Source organism: Anarrhichthys ocellatus, unplaced genomic scaffold, assembly GCF_004355925.1.
Source record: "Anarrhichthys ocellatus isolate YVR2014 unplaced genomic scaffold, GSC_Weel_1.0 scaffold15, whole genome shotgun sequence".
Taxonomy (NCBI): domain Eukaryota; kingdom Metazoa; phylum Chordata; class Actinopteri; order Perciformes; family Anarhichadidae; genus Anarrhichthys; species Anarrhichthys ocellatus.
Window position 1 is genome coordinate 1,829,870 of NW_022280045.1, and position 13,987 is coordinate 1,843,856.

Here is a 13,987-nt window from a genome sequence, read left to right on the forward strand (position 1 = left end):
CCCCCCCCCCCCCCCCCCCCCCCCCGCTCCATTCCTCCCACCCTGCGTCTCCGCACAGCTTTTTCTCCCTGGAACTGTGATCTCATTGGAAAATCTGAGTCCAGGCCAGACCTTCCCCTGCAGTCCCGCAGTCTGAGCTGTGCACACGACCACCACCACCACCACCCAATGAACGCTCAACGCCTCCACCTCTCTGCGTCCTCCCGTGGAAGCGCCTCACTGCACCCCGAAACTCTTTCCGAAGTGCTCTCCAAGATCTGCGCCCACGAGGAGCACTAGGTGGCGCTGTGTCTCTTCCTGCTTCCGAGCGAGAAAGGAGAGAAGAACCCCCCCCTCCTCTTCCTGCTCTTCCTCTTTTGCTTTAATGTTCAGGTCAGGTCTGGACGCCGAAGTGAACCAGATGTATTCAAACTCCGCCCACAGTTTCTACAGAAAGAGAATACAAAATGTTTCCAAGATGTGTTAGCTGCTTTTCATTAAGTTTGATGAAGTTACTCCAGTGTGCTGTTCCTTTTCTGCATGGCATGTAGTAGGTCTCATAAAACTTTAAAAAACGGATTTGGCAACAAAGCGTTCTCTGATTTCTCATTATACATGTCATGAAACTATTGAAACATAATCTAGATCAGTTTCCACGTGCACTCTCTTTCCTGCAAAAGAGAAAAACCTAATCCGTGCATATTGGAGCCTCCCTCACAGTCAGCAAGTTTATTGTTTATTTTTTGTGTATCCATGTCCCTGTGGACCTTTTAAGGAAGCAGGCATATCTGGGATTTTGTGTAAACTTTTGGCCTGTGCGCGCTCTAGTCTATTCCCACTCACCGTTTCCCGGAGAAAGCGCGTGAACTCTATCCTCCTCCTCCTCCTCCTCCTCCCCCATCGTGCGCTCTGGTCCTCCTCTGCGCGCTCTCCTCGGACAAACTGCGGCGGAGCGCTGGATCACCAAAAGTTGACCAAATCGGTTTAGAGGTGCCGGAGTGGTTCAGTGTTTGTTTTTCTGGGGATTGGGGTGCTGTGTTTAGTGTAGTTTAATTTTTTTGTTGCATTTTAGCCATGGAGACTCTTGGAGGTCTCCTCGCGCTGCTGTGCGTCTTCCTGGCTGGAGCGCAAACGCAGAACCAAAAAGAAAAAATGTCTTCGGGTAAGTTTGCTGATAATATGAAGTACTTATCAAGTACTTATACATGTTGTATCTGATGTTAATGTCATTATGTTGCATGTACGGTGGTCTTTCTGTGCTGAAGTGATGATTGCTGCCAAAGCTAGTCCAGATGTTCGTTGTCTTTGGGTTACGTACTTTCCGAAGTCTGAGGAGCCTCACAAATCAGCAGCATAGATGCAATAACAACTGAATGTAATTGCAGAGGATAACAGTAGCCTAGCCCACCGTGAGCAGGCCCATGTTTGGTCCTATGGTTGTGTCAATGGCCTTGAATAGCAAGGGTTGAGGGTGTAAGGCAGACTACCAGTGCTGTGGATGCCAAAGTGATAAATGTGGACAAGAACCAAAGCAGGTGAGAGCACCTGCTTCCCTGCCAAGGTGCCCTGCAACAGTTATAGTACAGGTGTGCACGCTGGCAGCCATGTCACGGGTCGGCAGGCCTGCATCTGTCCACCTGTATAAACATGGATAGATCAGCCAAATGACACCCAATGTGGTTGCAGGATGCTCCAAGCAGCATCATGTTGGCTTAGTGTAGGCCTGCAGTGTTGATACCTGGGCTGACATCACTTGAATTAATGGGTGCATGATTGATCGTAAAAGCCTTTTGGATGGTTCATAAACACTGTGTTAGCTTCATGGTTACTCAATTGTCTTGTCTAGATGATATCCCTCGACCCGCCAACCTATCCTAACCAAGACCATTCGAGGTCAATGCCTAACTTCAAGCATCTCGCGAGAGTTTCGCAAATCAAGGGTTACCATCTCGGCGCGACCTTGTTCAATGAATGAGATTTGCTGACAGCCATCTTTGTTTGTTTTTGTTTGTTTTGTGAGCAGATTGTCCGGTTGACCTTTTCTTTGTGCTGGATACATCTGAGAGTGTCGCCCTCAGACAGAAACCTCCCAACTTTTATATTGACCAGATCACAGAATTCACCAATCACTTCATAAATGAACTCAAGGAAATGTAAGTCGCACACACACACACACACACACACACACGCCCACACACAGAATCACAAAATCTAACTTAAAGAGTAACTTAACAGTGGTTTAACCTCTCACTTTGCTGCAGTGATGTCTAGGTGTACTCTGGGACACCGTGACATCACAACAAACCACGCCCATCATGGATTGAAACTTTTAGCCACAGAGGGCACTGTTTCAGTCTGGTGTTACTCTTTAAGTGAAATAACAGAAGTACTAAGTATTACATACAAATATATATATATACATATATATACATACACGTAACATAAAACTTAACTGGTAACTGAAGCTGTATTTGCCTCTGACATGTAGTGGAGTAGAAGTATAAACTAGCATTAAATGGAAATACTTAAGTTAAGTACAGTGAGATTAAAGCTGTAATGAAGTGCAGTACTGGAGTAATGAGAAATGTACTTAGTTGCATTCCACCGTTGCCTGTCTTTACCACGTTGCATAGGGATGTGTTGACTATTAGATGACCGTTACTCTGCTTAACACCAGGCGCCACCGATGCGACCGCACCCTGACGTGGAACTCGGGAGCTCTGCACTACAGTGACGAAGTCAAACTCGTACGCGAGCTGAGCGACATGAGGACAGATCGCGAGGCCCTGAAGGCTGACATCAAGGCCATCAGCTACATCGGCAAGGGCACATATACCGACTGTGCCATCAAGGCGGGGCTCGGTCAGCTGCTCATTGGGTAATGATACTATACACTTCAGCAGATGAAGTAATAGGAAGAGGGATGCCATTTCTGAGTGTGTGTTTGTTTGTGTGTCTGCATGCAGGGGCTCGCACTACCATGAAAACAAGTACATCGTGGTAGTGACTGACGGTCATCCTCTTACTGGTTACAAAGAGCCATGTGGAGGCGTGCAGGAGGCTGCTAACGAAGCCAGGCAACATGGAGTCAAAGTGTTCGCTGTTGCCGTCACACCTGACCAGCAGGTACAAAACACACACACATTTGTAATTAATTTGTATCTGTGTTCAGTTTGACAAAAGTGATATCATGTATTTTGGGGCACCAATTAGGATTTTGCAAGCTTGAATCAGATCTGATCAAAGTTGTCGGGTTGTGTGGTCACTGTCAATAAAATCTGAGTAAACCAAATCCACACAGTCCTGATGATGCAGATGACCTTCTCATAAACAATACACAATTATGCTTTATCTACCAGCTTATCTACTCATGTAAATTGAACATAAACTACTATGTTATTTCATTATATCCTAATACAGTATATACATATAGTGCTGCAGTAATACGTCCTAAAACCTGGATATGAGTCAGCATTTTTGCACTTCCGGTTTCCTTGTCTCAAAGTCAATGGGTTTTTTGAATGGGTTTTTGGTTTGATGCCTGAAATAAAGTATGTGGTTAACACAAGCTTAAGATTTCTTCTATATGCAATACTTCAATAAATACATTTTTAAGCTTTTACTTCCTAAAACTGGCGGTTGCCAACAAGTGGTTAAGATGGGACCTCGAAGCATCATCTCGCCACTAGTCCGCCTTCACATCCTCCTTGTGTATACGTCATGCTGCCCCTGGGGTAGTTCACTTATAGGCAAACGCAAGAGCTGGTGGATAAAATCCAGAGTCCTTGCTCTGTTCAAAAATGCAGTTCAGAAACAAACAAGGGAGTTTTATACTAAAAACACTTTATCTTTAATTGTACAACTTGATCTGGCTGACTCAGACTGCTGATGTCACACGCAGAATTAGCATCAGCTAAAATTTGGAATGAATTATTTAACAGAACTTCTTTAACCTTAAACTAATTCTAACCTGAACCCTAAAACCAAGTCTTTGCCCTCGAGCAGACTGTCTGTGTTGACATTAAAGGGAGATGAAGTGAAAGTAAAGTGAAGTGAGTTGAGGGTCATTTACCTACATTTCCTGAATGTCATTACTCACATGGTCGAAAGCTTAAAAAATGTTCTGAGAAAGATACAAGAACACACACACACACACACACCACTAACTCGGACCACAGATATTCATTTTTGATCTGAACACATGAATTTGTCTCAGCTTGAATGCAGTTTATTTCTGTATATATTTCCACATTCTTCAGGTTATTCGGTATTTTACACACATTGCCTGGAGTCCTAAAGCTGACCTAAAACCAGTCACTAGATGATTGATTTAACAAGCCTTTTGCAGGTGTTTTTCCTGTTTTACCTGGAAATCCATCAGTAGATAATATCTGTTGTGTCTAATAGCAGCAAGACTTGCGACAACATTGGCAGACTCTGATTGGGATCGTATAAACAAAACACCATAATATCACAGAAATAGTCTTTTAAAGCTCAATCATTCTATTCTTTACCAGAAAGTGTATTGTAGCTGCTACTTCCAGCAATGCGCTGATGATGTTTGTGTCTTGTGTCTCTCCAGGAGACCAGGCTGTCAGTCATTGCCACAAGCCCGGCCTACAGACAGAACTTCACTGCTACAGCCGCCATAGCCACCAAGATGGACACCATTCGAACCATCATTGATATGATCGTATGTATACTCCTCTCCTCTCTTCTGCATAAACAGAGTTCAACATTTGGATTTTGAACTAACTCTGTTTTATTTCTGTTTTTTCCAGACAAACCAGACAAAGGATACGGTAAGCTGCTTTTGAATGGAAGTCAATTACATTTTTCTGTATGTGTTTGCTAACTGCATCTACATGTAGAGGAGTAAGCAAATGTGCATACATTACTGTACTGCAGATCTAAAAGATTTGCGTTAATTTAGGTCTGGGCAACATGGCTAAAAAATGTCATCAATAATTGTTTTGCAATGTTTAAATTTTGACATTTTTCATGCTGACTGAATTGTTTCAACAAAGGGAATTTTCATTCTCCTTTTTTTTTAAACGAAACAGCAGAAGTGTTTACGATGAGTTTTGCTGATGCAACTTAGAATAAGACAAAATTATTGTCAAATATTTTGGCTGAATGTCATGGCTAGAAAATATTTACAAATCAAATCCCCACTAAACAGGCTGGATTTATTTGCGGCTACTCGAGGTGTTTATTTTGTGCAATAAATCTTACTTTAATGTAGTTGAGATGTTTAGAGAGTCTGAATTTTTTTTGACGTCATTACCTTCATCTTGTTCTTTCTCAGTATTACGTCTTGTTACAGCTGGTATCCACTGCCATGTAAACTCTCTCATACCCAGGAAACAAGGCGGGGTCACTCAGGACTGCCACAGGAAGCTGAAAGGAGATTGCAATGATATTCACAAAGTTACTTACTTTTGTATCTCCAACAAAATCACTGCAGCTCTATCTTAAACATTGGACAAATTGCTCAACCCTGCTGTCATCAGACCAGAAAACATTGGGTCATCCCATGTGTCATACCACCAAAATCGTCTACATATATGGAGACATAGAGACACCTTTCCTTCTTTAAGATGTTAATATTTGTTTTTCTTTTTTCCCCTTAGTGTTGCTCTTTCGACTGCAATGTAAGTGTGCCATTCATTATCATATCGCCAACATAAATTCTTCTTTAGCTTTGTTCTTTTGTTCTTTGAGCGGTTGTTTTACTTTTTGTATTTTGTTGTTTTGTCTGCAGGCTCCAGGAGGGGTTAAAGGACCAATGGGAGATCTCGGCTCTAAGGTGTGATACAATATAAAAAGCATTGCACCCAGAGCATTCAGTTGCAGTCAAGGTGGTTGTCAGGAAATTGCACCAAAATGCACAAATGTACCAAACTTTACATTGTCTCACCCCCCCCCCCCCCTCTACAGGGAGAAACAGGTAGACCAGGGATGCCAGGAGAGAAAGGAGATGTTGGCAACATGGTAGGTGATTTCCACCATCATCCTCCTCAGCCACCACCACCCCCAACACACAAACATGCATGAAAAAAAGGACAAAACAATCATCACATTCCTTTAGATTTGTCATGCAGGCTTGATGGAAGTCTCATTCGGATTATCTAATGTTTCTATCTCTATGTTACAGGGCAGCCTTGGAGATCCTGGTCCTGTTGGTTACAGTGGGATGAAGGTAGAGTGCACTTAATGAATGAGTTGACATGGGCGGAAACAATACCGGAACACGCACAGGGTCTTTAAGTGGCGCATGTAATGGGTTACATCCTATAGGTACATATATAAAGTCACATTTCCCAGTTACTTATTGTTCGTACTGTGGTCTTCAGATCAAGGTCGGTTTCTCCATGTAGTTCATTTCATTGAGAACTGCAGTCCAGTCCTCCTTTGTTGGAAGGTTTGTCTGCAGCCACTTCCGTGTGTTGGCCCTGAAAGTTTTTAAAATGTTCCATGTTGTTTAGTCGATCACTGACTCTGAGCAAGACTTTACTCACCTCACCTCACTGATCACTCTGCTGCGTGTAATGATGACGATTCTGACGTGTGTATTTCTGTTTCCAGGGAGACCGTGGTGGCAGAGGAGTCAAGGTACTCTCAGAGCACAAAACGTATACTTATGATTCAGTGTATGCTCTTGGATTGCCGTACTGTTTAATTCATGGCCATGGCTGAGTGATGTTGTGTGTTTCAATCTGCAGGGAGATAGAGGACACAAAGGCTACAAGGTGAGACCCTCCTCACAGCTATCTCATCTTCAAAGGGTTGATCCCCTGTCGGTGATTTCTCTGAAAGCTAATGGTTAAATTCTTCCCCTGTCACTTTCCATCCTCTTTATCTCTGGCTGAATCTCAGGGAGAAAAAGGTCACGGGGGAAATGATGGCATTGATGGACGCAAGGTGAGTTACAGACCCGAACATCCAACGACACATCTCTGGTTATCTGGCTGTTCTTTTGTTGATTCGGTAAAGTTGTTTGAAGAGACGTTTCTCTGGTTTTCCTTATTAGGGGGAAGACGGTTTCGCTGGTCTTGCCGGCTGTAAAGGATCTCCCGGATCAGACGTGAGTACTATATCTCGATCTCAGAATAATCCCACCGTTACTGTCCCACATTTTGTCCTCGACTGCGCTCATGCTTCTGTCACACGTTAAAGACAGTTTGAATCACAACCAGATGGGAACGAATCACTAGACGTTAACTCACTCTGACAATGACATCAGGTTTGATAACTGCAAATACACAGATGTGTATGTGTTAGTTAGGACACACTCTCTCTCTCTCTGTATCTTTCTCTTTTGGAGTCTGAGACTCTCTCTTGAACAGACATACTCAGACGATTCACATCCGTAGCTGCCTGAGGCTCAGCCACATTGTTTACAGATTAGCCATTAGCCACAGTTGCATGTTTAGGAATGCGGGGTTCGGCGGGGCCTGGACCGGCATTGCGCTCTGCGGCAGGCGGACTGAAGCTCTTAGCTCTTAATCACTGCGGAGTTTACATTTTCTGCTGTCAGATTGTTTAAATGAAGCCATATAGTCGCACTGTGAACAAGCGCGCGTACATGTGCGTACGTGCACGACGGGGCCTCCGAGATTGAGTGTTGTGGCTTCAGCTGCTTGTGATCATGTACTGAGAGACGGTCTCTGTGTTTTTCTGCTTCCAGGGCCTGCAGGGAGATTCTGGACCAAAGGGAGACTCTGGTCCTTATGGACTGAAAGGAGGAAAAGTAACATATGAAATAACACATGCGCTCTTGAAGATTTCAAATAGCCTTCTGGTGGTCTGTAATGAGGCAACGTGTGCTTGTTTCAGGGAGATTCAGGAAAAGACGGCGAAGAAGGAAGGCCTGGAAACTATGGCCCACTGGGACCTCAGGTAGATCAGTGCAAAGAGAATCACGATGACAAGCGGCAGATCTTCAAAGTGCCTCGAACGAAGCAGGGAATATAATACACGTGCAAATGTCTGTGTTGTGACAGGGTGAGCCGGGCCCTCGCGGAAACAACGGGGACAAAGGAGAGCGCGGCGACGACGTAAGCGATGAAGCTCCCGACAACGGCAGAAGCATCAACTTTGTGTTCGTAAACGGTCTGTCTAACATCCTGCTTTGTGTGTGTGTTTCAGGGCGTACCGGGACCGGGTGGAACTGGCGGCGAAGGAGTAAATAGGAGCAATATTGCCTTTTGCGTGTGTGTGTGTGTCTGTGTGTGTGTGACAGCCGCCAACATATATGTTAACATCTTTAAAATCCCTTGTAGGGACAAGTTGGAGAGAAGGGCGAGCAAGGTTCCCGTGGAAACAGAGGTCCAAGAGGAGACTTGGTAAGATGATAAGGACGATGAGGAAGGATGAAGAGTAGTCCCTCAGGGTCTATCTGATTTTAGTGCCTCCTCCTTAGCAATTCATGGGAAATATTGTTTGGCAGTTGAATTGAGTTAACTTCAACTACACGGGCCTTAATGGAAAACTGTTTTTATAAAGTAATTCCCCATGTACTCCTACTGTTTAAAACCTGGCTTCGTCTGCTTCATATGTCTATTGTTACTGTCGTGAATGCCTGTAGCTTTATGCATTTGTTCTTATCCTTGCCAGGGGGAGCCAGGGCCCCGTGGAGAGCAGGGGAGGGAGGGCTCAACTGGCGGCAATGGAGACCCTGTAAGAGACACGCAAATATATTCACACACATACTCACACAGGAGCTACAGCACCACTGTCCTTTAATAAGCCTGTTGTTTGGAATTTTAGGAGGCGGCACAGGCCCAATAGGAACCACCCACTTTTCTCTCTGGCAGCAACCTTTTTTTTCCAGTCAGACGAAATGTGGATGCACACGCACGTGTGAGCACTTGTGCGTGTGCATCCATATTTCGCGTTGACGGGGAGTGCATTGGGCAGAAGCTTAAACAGAGGCGAACTTGGCTGCTGCCCCCGGAGTGCTGCCCACTCCTCCATCGCCCCTCTCTCAGTCGTACTCCTCCCGGGAACACCAGCACTCAGTCTTTCCCCTCTGACTCAGTTCTTCTCTCCGTCTGCTCGAGCCAAAGCCTCACTAAGGTTTTCTTTAATAAGGCACCAGGCAGCGTAATAATAATAATACGTTACAAGCATTAGTTGTGGTTACCTCCGTGATGTCAGAGCTTTCAATGGCTCTTTTGTGCTTTCTGCTGCGCCTCCTCTCCTCATCAGAGCTGAATAGATAGTAAAGAACTGAACAGTGGCGAAAACATGCAATAACTGACACGTTGGGCCTACCTCATACACTCAGGAAAGTTGTATCCTCACATGCAGTATTGTGCTGGACTTCATTTGCACTTGTTAAACGAGGCCTAGTACACTGTTTTAAATGTGTACAGCACTTAATTTTAACATGTCAGCAATGTTTTTGCTGTCTTTTTGGTCAGTGTTGACTTGAAAGGAAAGAAGCATTTGTGACATTTATGCAAATGTTCTTATCTTCTGTCTTAACTTGAGTCAGATGTGAAGAGCATTATTCATTTCAACTCTGTCTATCCAGTACATCGATAAGTCCGGTTTGATTTAGCCCAGCTCAGCAGACACTGGAAATGGGGGCAAACAGATGGCCTTGAACAGAAGTTTTCAAAAATAGCCTCCAGGAACTCTTAAAACGTTCCTTTACAGACTCATCAATACATTAAAGTGATTTGTTCCATTTCAACAGTGTGACCTCACTGTGAGGACAGGACTGAGGAGCTTCTTGCAGCAGCTGGACCCAGCTGTTGTTTGCCAGAAAAAGCAAACTCCGTCTATTAACTCCGTCTTGTTTTCCATTCTATAAATTATGTGTCAAATGCACTAGATACAAAGTGTGAGTCAGACAGATCTTCTTATCTGATTTCAAACAACTGTTTCACCTTCAACATATTAAAAATTGTGATAAACTTTGACTTCAAACCGGCTAATGGCTAATATCTGAGTGTTAAAGACTCATTATCTGGCAAAGAGGTAATTCTTGTCTCATTTGTGGTCTGATAAACTGCAAATTCATCAAATTCAGGCCAAATTCGACGCCATATCACCATTTTCCAACCTACTGTAGCTGTGTCATATTTTTCTAGGCTTTCGTCATACGGAAGTGACCGCGGTTTCGTCTCTTAGGCCCTTGACCACCTTTTTGCATTTTTCCACATTATGCTGTGGGTGGACTTGGGCTCAGACCTGGGGGTGAACGGGACACTGTGCCTGTTGAGTGTCGTTACAGGTCTGTTGGACCTCTGACCACAAGTGAGATCAAACAGTCCTGCAACCATCAACTAGAAAGGACAGTAAAAAAAAAAAATCAAACAGTTTACTTATGCCAAAGAGTCAAAAGTGTTCAAAAGTTGTTAGCAAATGTAGCAGTGGATAAATCTATTTAGTTTAGAATATGAACAGAATACAATTGAAACAAATTTAATTAAAAAATCTTGAAAAATGTGCGGCAGGACTTTGTGTCTGTGTTGAAGGTTGTGTTGGTTGAAAATTCTGTCAAAGCCCGTTGCTAGGTTTTTTTTTTTCAGTTTGCTTTATGTGGTTATTTTTGTTGGAGTGTTTTAACGGTGTCTCATTAACGGTGTTGTTTCCAGGGCGAGTCTGGGAAACCCGGGTCTCCTGGCTACAGAGGAGATGAAGGCCCACCTGGACCAGAAGTGAGTCCAACAAGACGTACATTATGCTCAGAGGACCCGGAAACATATCTACTCAATTCTTGCTTTTAGTGATAGGATCCTACTTGAACACAAGTTAGAACCGCTCTGGTTATTTCCCATGGAAGTTGTTTGTAATAGTGCTTTCATCAGACCTCCTTTCTTCATTTCAAGTGGGCGTCGCTCAGTTGGAAAACTGTGATGTCACATACTCTCATACAATCAGGATTTAGCGACGTTCGAATGAGAATCTGATCACAGTTGGTGAGGTTATTTGGTCCCTGTTAATTAAATCTGATCAAACAACTCCCATGAAGGTTAGGTAAGTGTTGGAGTATGATTCACTTCATAAAAAAAATATATTTTAACTTATATTATGTTTTTTAAACTGTGATTAAGTCATGAATATTTGATGTCATGAAGTTTTGTTTTCAGGGACCTTAAAAAGCAACTTTACAGCTTCATCTGTGATGCCGCTGATTTAACTCCAAAATCCGTAAAAATGTGCAGCTTACTGTACCAACAGCAATCAAAAAGCTGTTATTATCATAAATCATGTATATTACACACATTATTACACAATCTAGGGCTAGGATAGCAACTTTTTCAACAAACACATGGCGCGTCTCATTTCACACGTTTCTGATCTAATCTCAATCATTCCTTTCTTCACCAAGGGACCCAAAGGGCCGAGAGGAATCAAAGGAGCTCCGGGAGACAGAGGCCAGATTGGGGGGAGGGTGAGTGTGGGAGACAGATGTGTGCCATCCATCATATTCTCTGCCATGAGGTTTGTGTATGCGGGTGGATCTGTAAGTGTATCTCTTTATTCATTTCAGGGAGACGATGGTGTGCCAGGAAACGGAACTGCGGGTTGTCCTGGTTTCCAGGTAAGGGTTAACGGTAGTTGATGCATGTGATGTGTGACACGCTGTGCTCCATGTACTTGATTCTGAACATTTATGTCTTTTTTAGGGTTATCCTGGGTCCCGCGGAGACTCTGGTGAGCCGGTAAGTTTTCTTTCAAATGTTTATTTTAACTTGGACTTGTATTAGAAATCAGACATTGGGCAAACATGTGTTCACAACCGAAATATTCTGGATGAATGTAATGAGTTACTTTTAGTTTTGTGTTTTTTTTAAGCTGAATTAGGTTGGCCTACCTAGTTTACTTTACATTTACATGTCAACACTGAATATGGGCGTCCATGTTTAGAGTTCACGGCCAACAGTGTGAAATCAACCGTCACGCCTTATGACCTCTGACATTTGCTGTGTGACCTTCAGGGTGGCAAGGGAACCCCTGGACCCAAAGGAGATGACGGAGACGGCGGAGATCCAGGCCGCGATGTGAGTCTGCCTCTGATTTCTCTCCTTTTTGCAGTTGCTCCTCGCTCTTGATCTCACTTTATCTTTCCCCAATTCCTCCTTGGCAGAGAGCGCCTACAGGATGTGAGTCACATGTCTCGTTTTTATCGGCGCGCATACGTATTTCTTCTTTATCGGTCTCTTTTAACACTTGTTAATATAATAACTTTTTTTCTTTTAGTTTCTGTCTTTCATTTTGTTTTTCTGCATTAGCCCCTCAGATACTTTACTCTTCTTTTTCTTAGTCCATCCATCTCGCCCGCACACTCGGCTTCTGTTCTGCAGCTGGAAATGCGCTTTTAAATAGATGTGAACACATTTTGTGTGTGTGTGTGTTTGTGTGTGTGTGTCTGTCTTTGGGGAAGGGGGCTCTGAGCTGATGCAGCTGTGTATACGTCGTTGTCAAGGATACCAGGAAATGAGCAGAAACGATGATGGGACTGCATCCCTCTTTTGGTCCGTGTGTGTGTGTATATGTGTGTGAGGGAGTGTGCATAGCAACTGTACTTGTGTGTCCATATATCGTGCCCATTTGAACACTGTAACCCCAGGTTCATGTTTGCATTCAAATTATGGCGTTGCCAAGGTTTCATGTTCCGTGGCATAAACATTTCTGCACGTGTCTGTACTTTCTCTCAGTGTGTCAGTGCACCCTGACCTCTTTTCTTCAAGATGAGTCGCACGTTCTAAGCTTTGGATTTACAGTGTCAGATCAGTTTAACACTCATCAATAACTTGTGGCACTGTAGCACAGAGCGGGATTAGATGTGTGCTCTCAGTGCGAGTATAATTCGCCCCAATGTTTGACCTCTTCCATATTTTGCTTGTGCTTGAGTAGTGCCAGCAGTATGGAGGACACATCTAGTGACCTCTGTAACTGATTCTACAGCTGCGTTAAAGGACCCTAAACCTCAACTTTATTATAAAGTGCTGTATCATCAACTCAAAACATTTCCCATATCATCTTGAATTCAAACTTGTAAGTGCAATTTGAAGTTTGTTTTGTCCCATTGACTTTATCGAGACTGCTTCTCTCAGGGAAATATAAATAATCAACACCACGCCTCAATCAGTCTATGAACTAGAGCTAAGCTTTGGAAAATGTTCACCAGGAATCTAAAGTAAATGGGCTGAAACCTATAAAATCACCCATATGGTCTTCAAATGAAGCTCCACTTTTACTTTTTTTTGGGATGCACCTTTGGTGAAACATATGTTATTCTGTTGCCAGCACCTTTGCTAAAAGGAAACGTTTTACAGTTTATTTAGGAAATACACTTATTCACTTTCTTCTTAGCTTAGCTTAGCTTAGCATAAAGACTGAAAACAAGGGAAACCAGCCAGCCTAGCTCTGTCTGTAATCAGTCTACCTGCAACTCTAAAGTTCACTAATAAAGACGTTATCTCTTGTACAATTCATACAAAAAGTGTTCAAATGAAAAGTTGTGGTTTTACGCTAGTTTATCTGCTCTACTTTCTTATTGGCCTGCAGCAGTAACCTCTAGAGCCAGGCTTGCCGTTTCCCCCTGATTACAGTCTTAATGCTAAGCTAAGCTAACTAACTTGACTTGAGATTGGTATCAATCGTCTCAACTAACTCTCGATATGAAAGCGTATATACCAAAATGTCAAACTGTTTCCTTTCACAAAATATCCCTGCTGCTGTTCCATGTGTCCTTCATAGAAATGCATAATAAGATCGCCTCGTTGGAAAAAATCAAATCCATTACATTCCACTTATCCCCAGAGACATTCATCCAACTCTTTTTTTTTCTCTTTTAACAGTCCGGTATGTTCTTCTCTCTGAACAGTCACTTGTTTGTTTCCACAAGTTTTACACTCGGCCGTTTACTCTTTTGAACAGTGCAGCGGACATAACCGTTACCAGTTTGACTTGAAATCATGAGACATTAAGATGGGGGGGGGGGGGGGGGGGGGGGGCCGGGGGGGGGGGGGGGGGGAAGGAGGAG

The 13,987-nt window shown here is 43.4% G+C and overlaps 1 protein-coding gene across 1 annotated transcript in view; it reads left to right on the forward strand.

The window, feature by feature from the left end:
- Nucleotides 1-826: 826 nt before the first annotated feature.
- The window catches only part of col6a1 (collagen, type VI, alpha 1), a 22,856-nt gene continuing 9,695 nt past the window's right edge, over nt 827-13,987 (forward strand). The window contains exons 1-25 of the mRNA XM_031855268.1: nt 827-1,141; nt 2,003-2,132; nt 2,657-2,857; nt 2,946-3,105; nt 4,562-4,672; nt 4,761-4,781; nt 5,613-5,633; nt 5,744-5,788; nt 5,920-5,973; nt 6,137-6,181; nt 6,568-6,594; nt 6,705-6,731; nt 6,859-6,903; nt 7,013-7,066; nt 7,670-7,732; nt 7,819-7,881; nt 7,986-8,039; nt 8,131-8,166; nt 8,265-8,327; nt 8,599-8,661; nt 10,590-10,652; nt 11,327-11,389; nt 11,489-11,539; nt 11,625-11,660; nt 11,937-11,999. Of these exons, the coding sequence (XP_031711128.1) occupies nt 1,054-1,141; nt 2,003-2,132; nt 2,657-2,857; nt 2,946-3,105; nt 4,562-4,672; nt 4,761-4,781; nt 5,613-5,633; nt 5,744-5,788; nt 5,920-5,973; nt 6,137-6,181; nt 6,568-6,594; nt 6,705-6,731; nt 6,859-6,903; nt 7,013-7,066; nt 7,670-7,732; nt 7,819-7,881; nt 7,986-8,039; nt 8,131-8,166; nt 8,265-8,327; nt 8,599-8,661; nt 10,590-10,652; nt 11,327-11,389; nt 11,489-11,539; nt 11,625-11,660; nt 11,937-11,999 (1,647 nt within the window). The 5' untranslated portion in view covers nt 827-1,053. The remainder of the gene's footprint in view (nt 1,142-2,002; nt 2,133-2,656; nt 2,858-2,945; nt 3,106-4,561; nt 4,673-4,760; nt 4,782-5,612; nt 5,634-5,743; nt 5,789-5,919; nt 5,974-6,136; nt 6,182-6,567; nt 6,595-6,704; nt 6,732-6,858; nt 6,904-7,012; nt 7,067-7,669; nt 7,733-7,818; nt 7,882-7,985; nt 8,040-8,130; nt 8,167-8,264; nt 8,328-8,598; nt 8,662-10,589; nt 10,653-11,326; nt 11,390-11,488; nt 11,540-11,624; nt 11,661-11,936; nt 12,000-13,987) is intronic.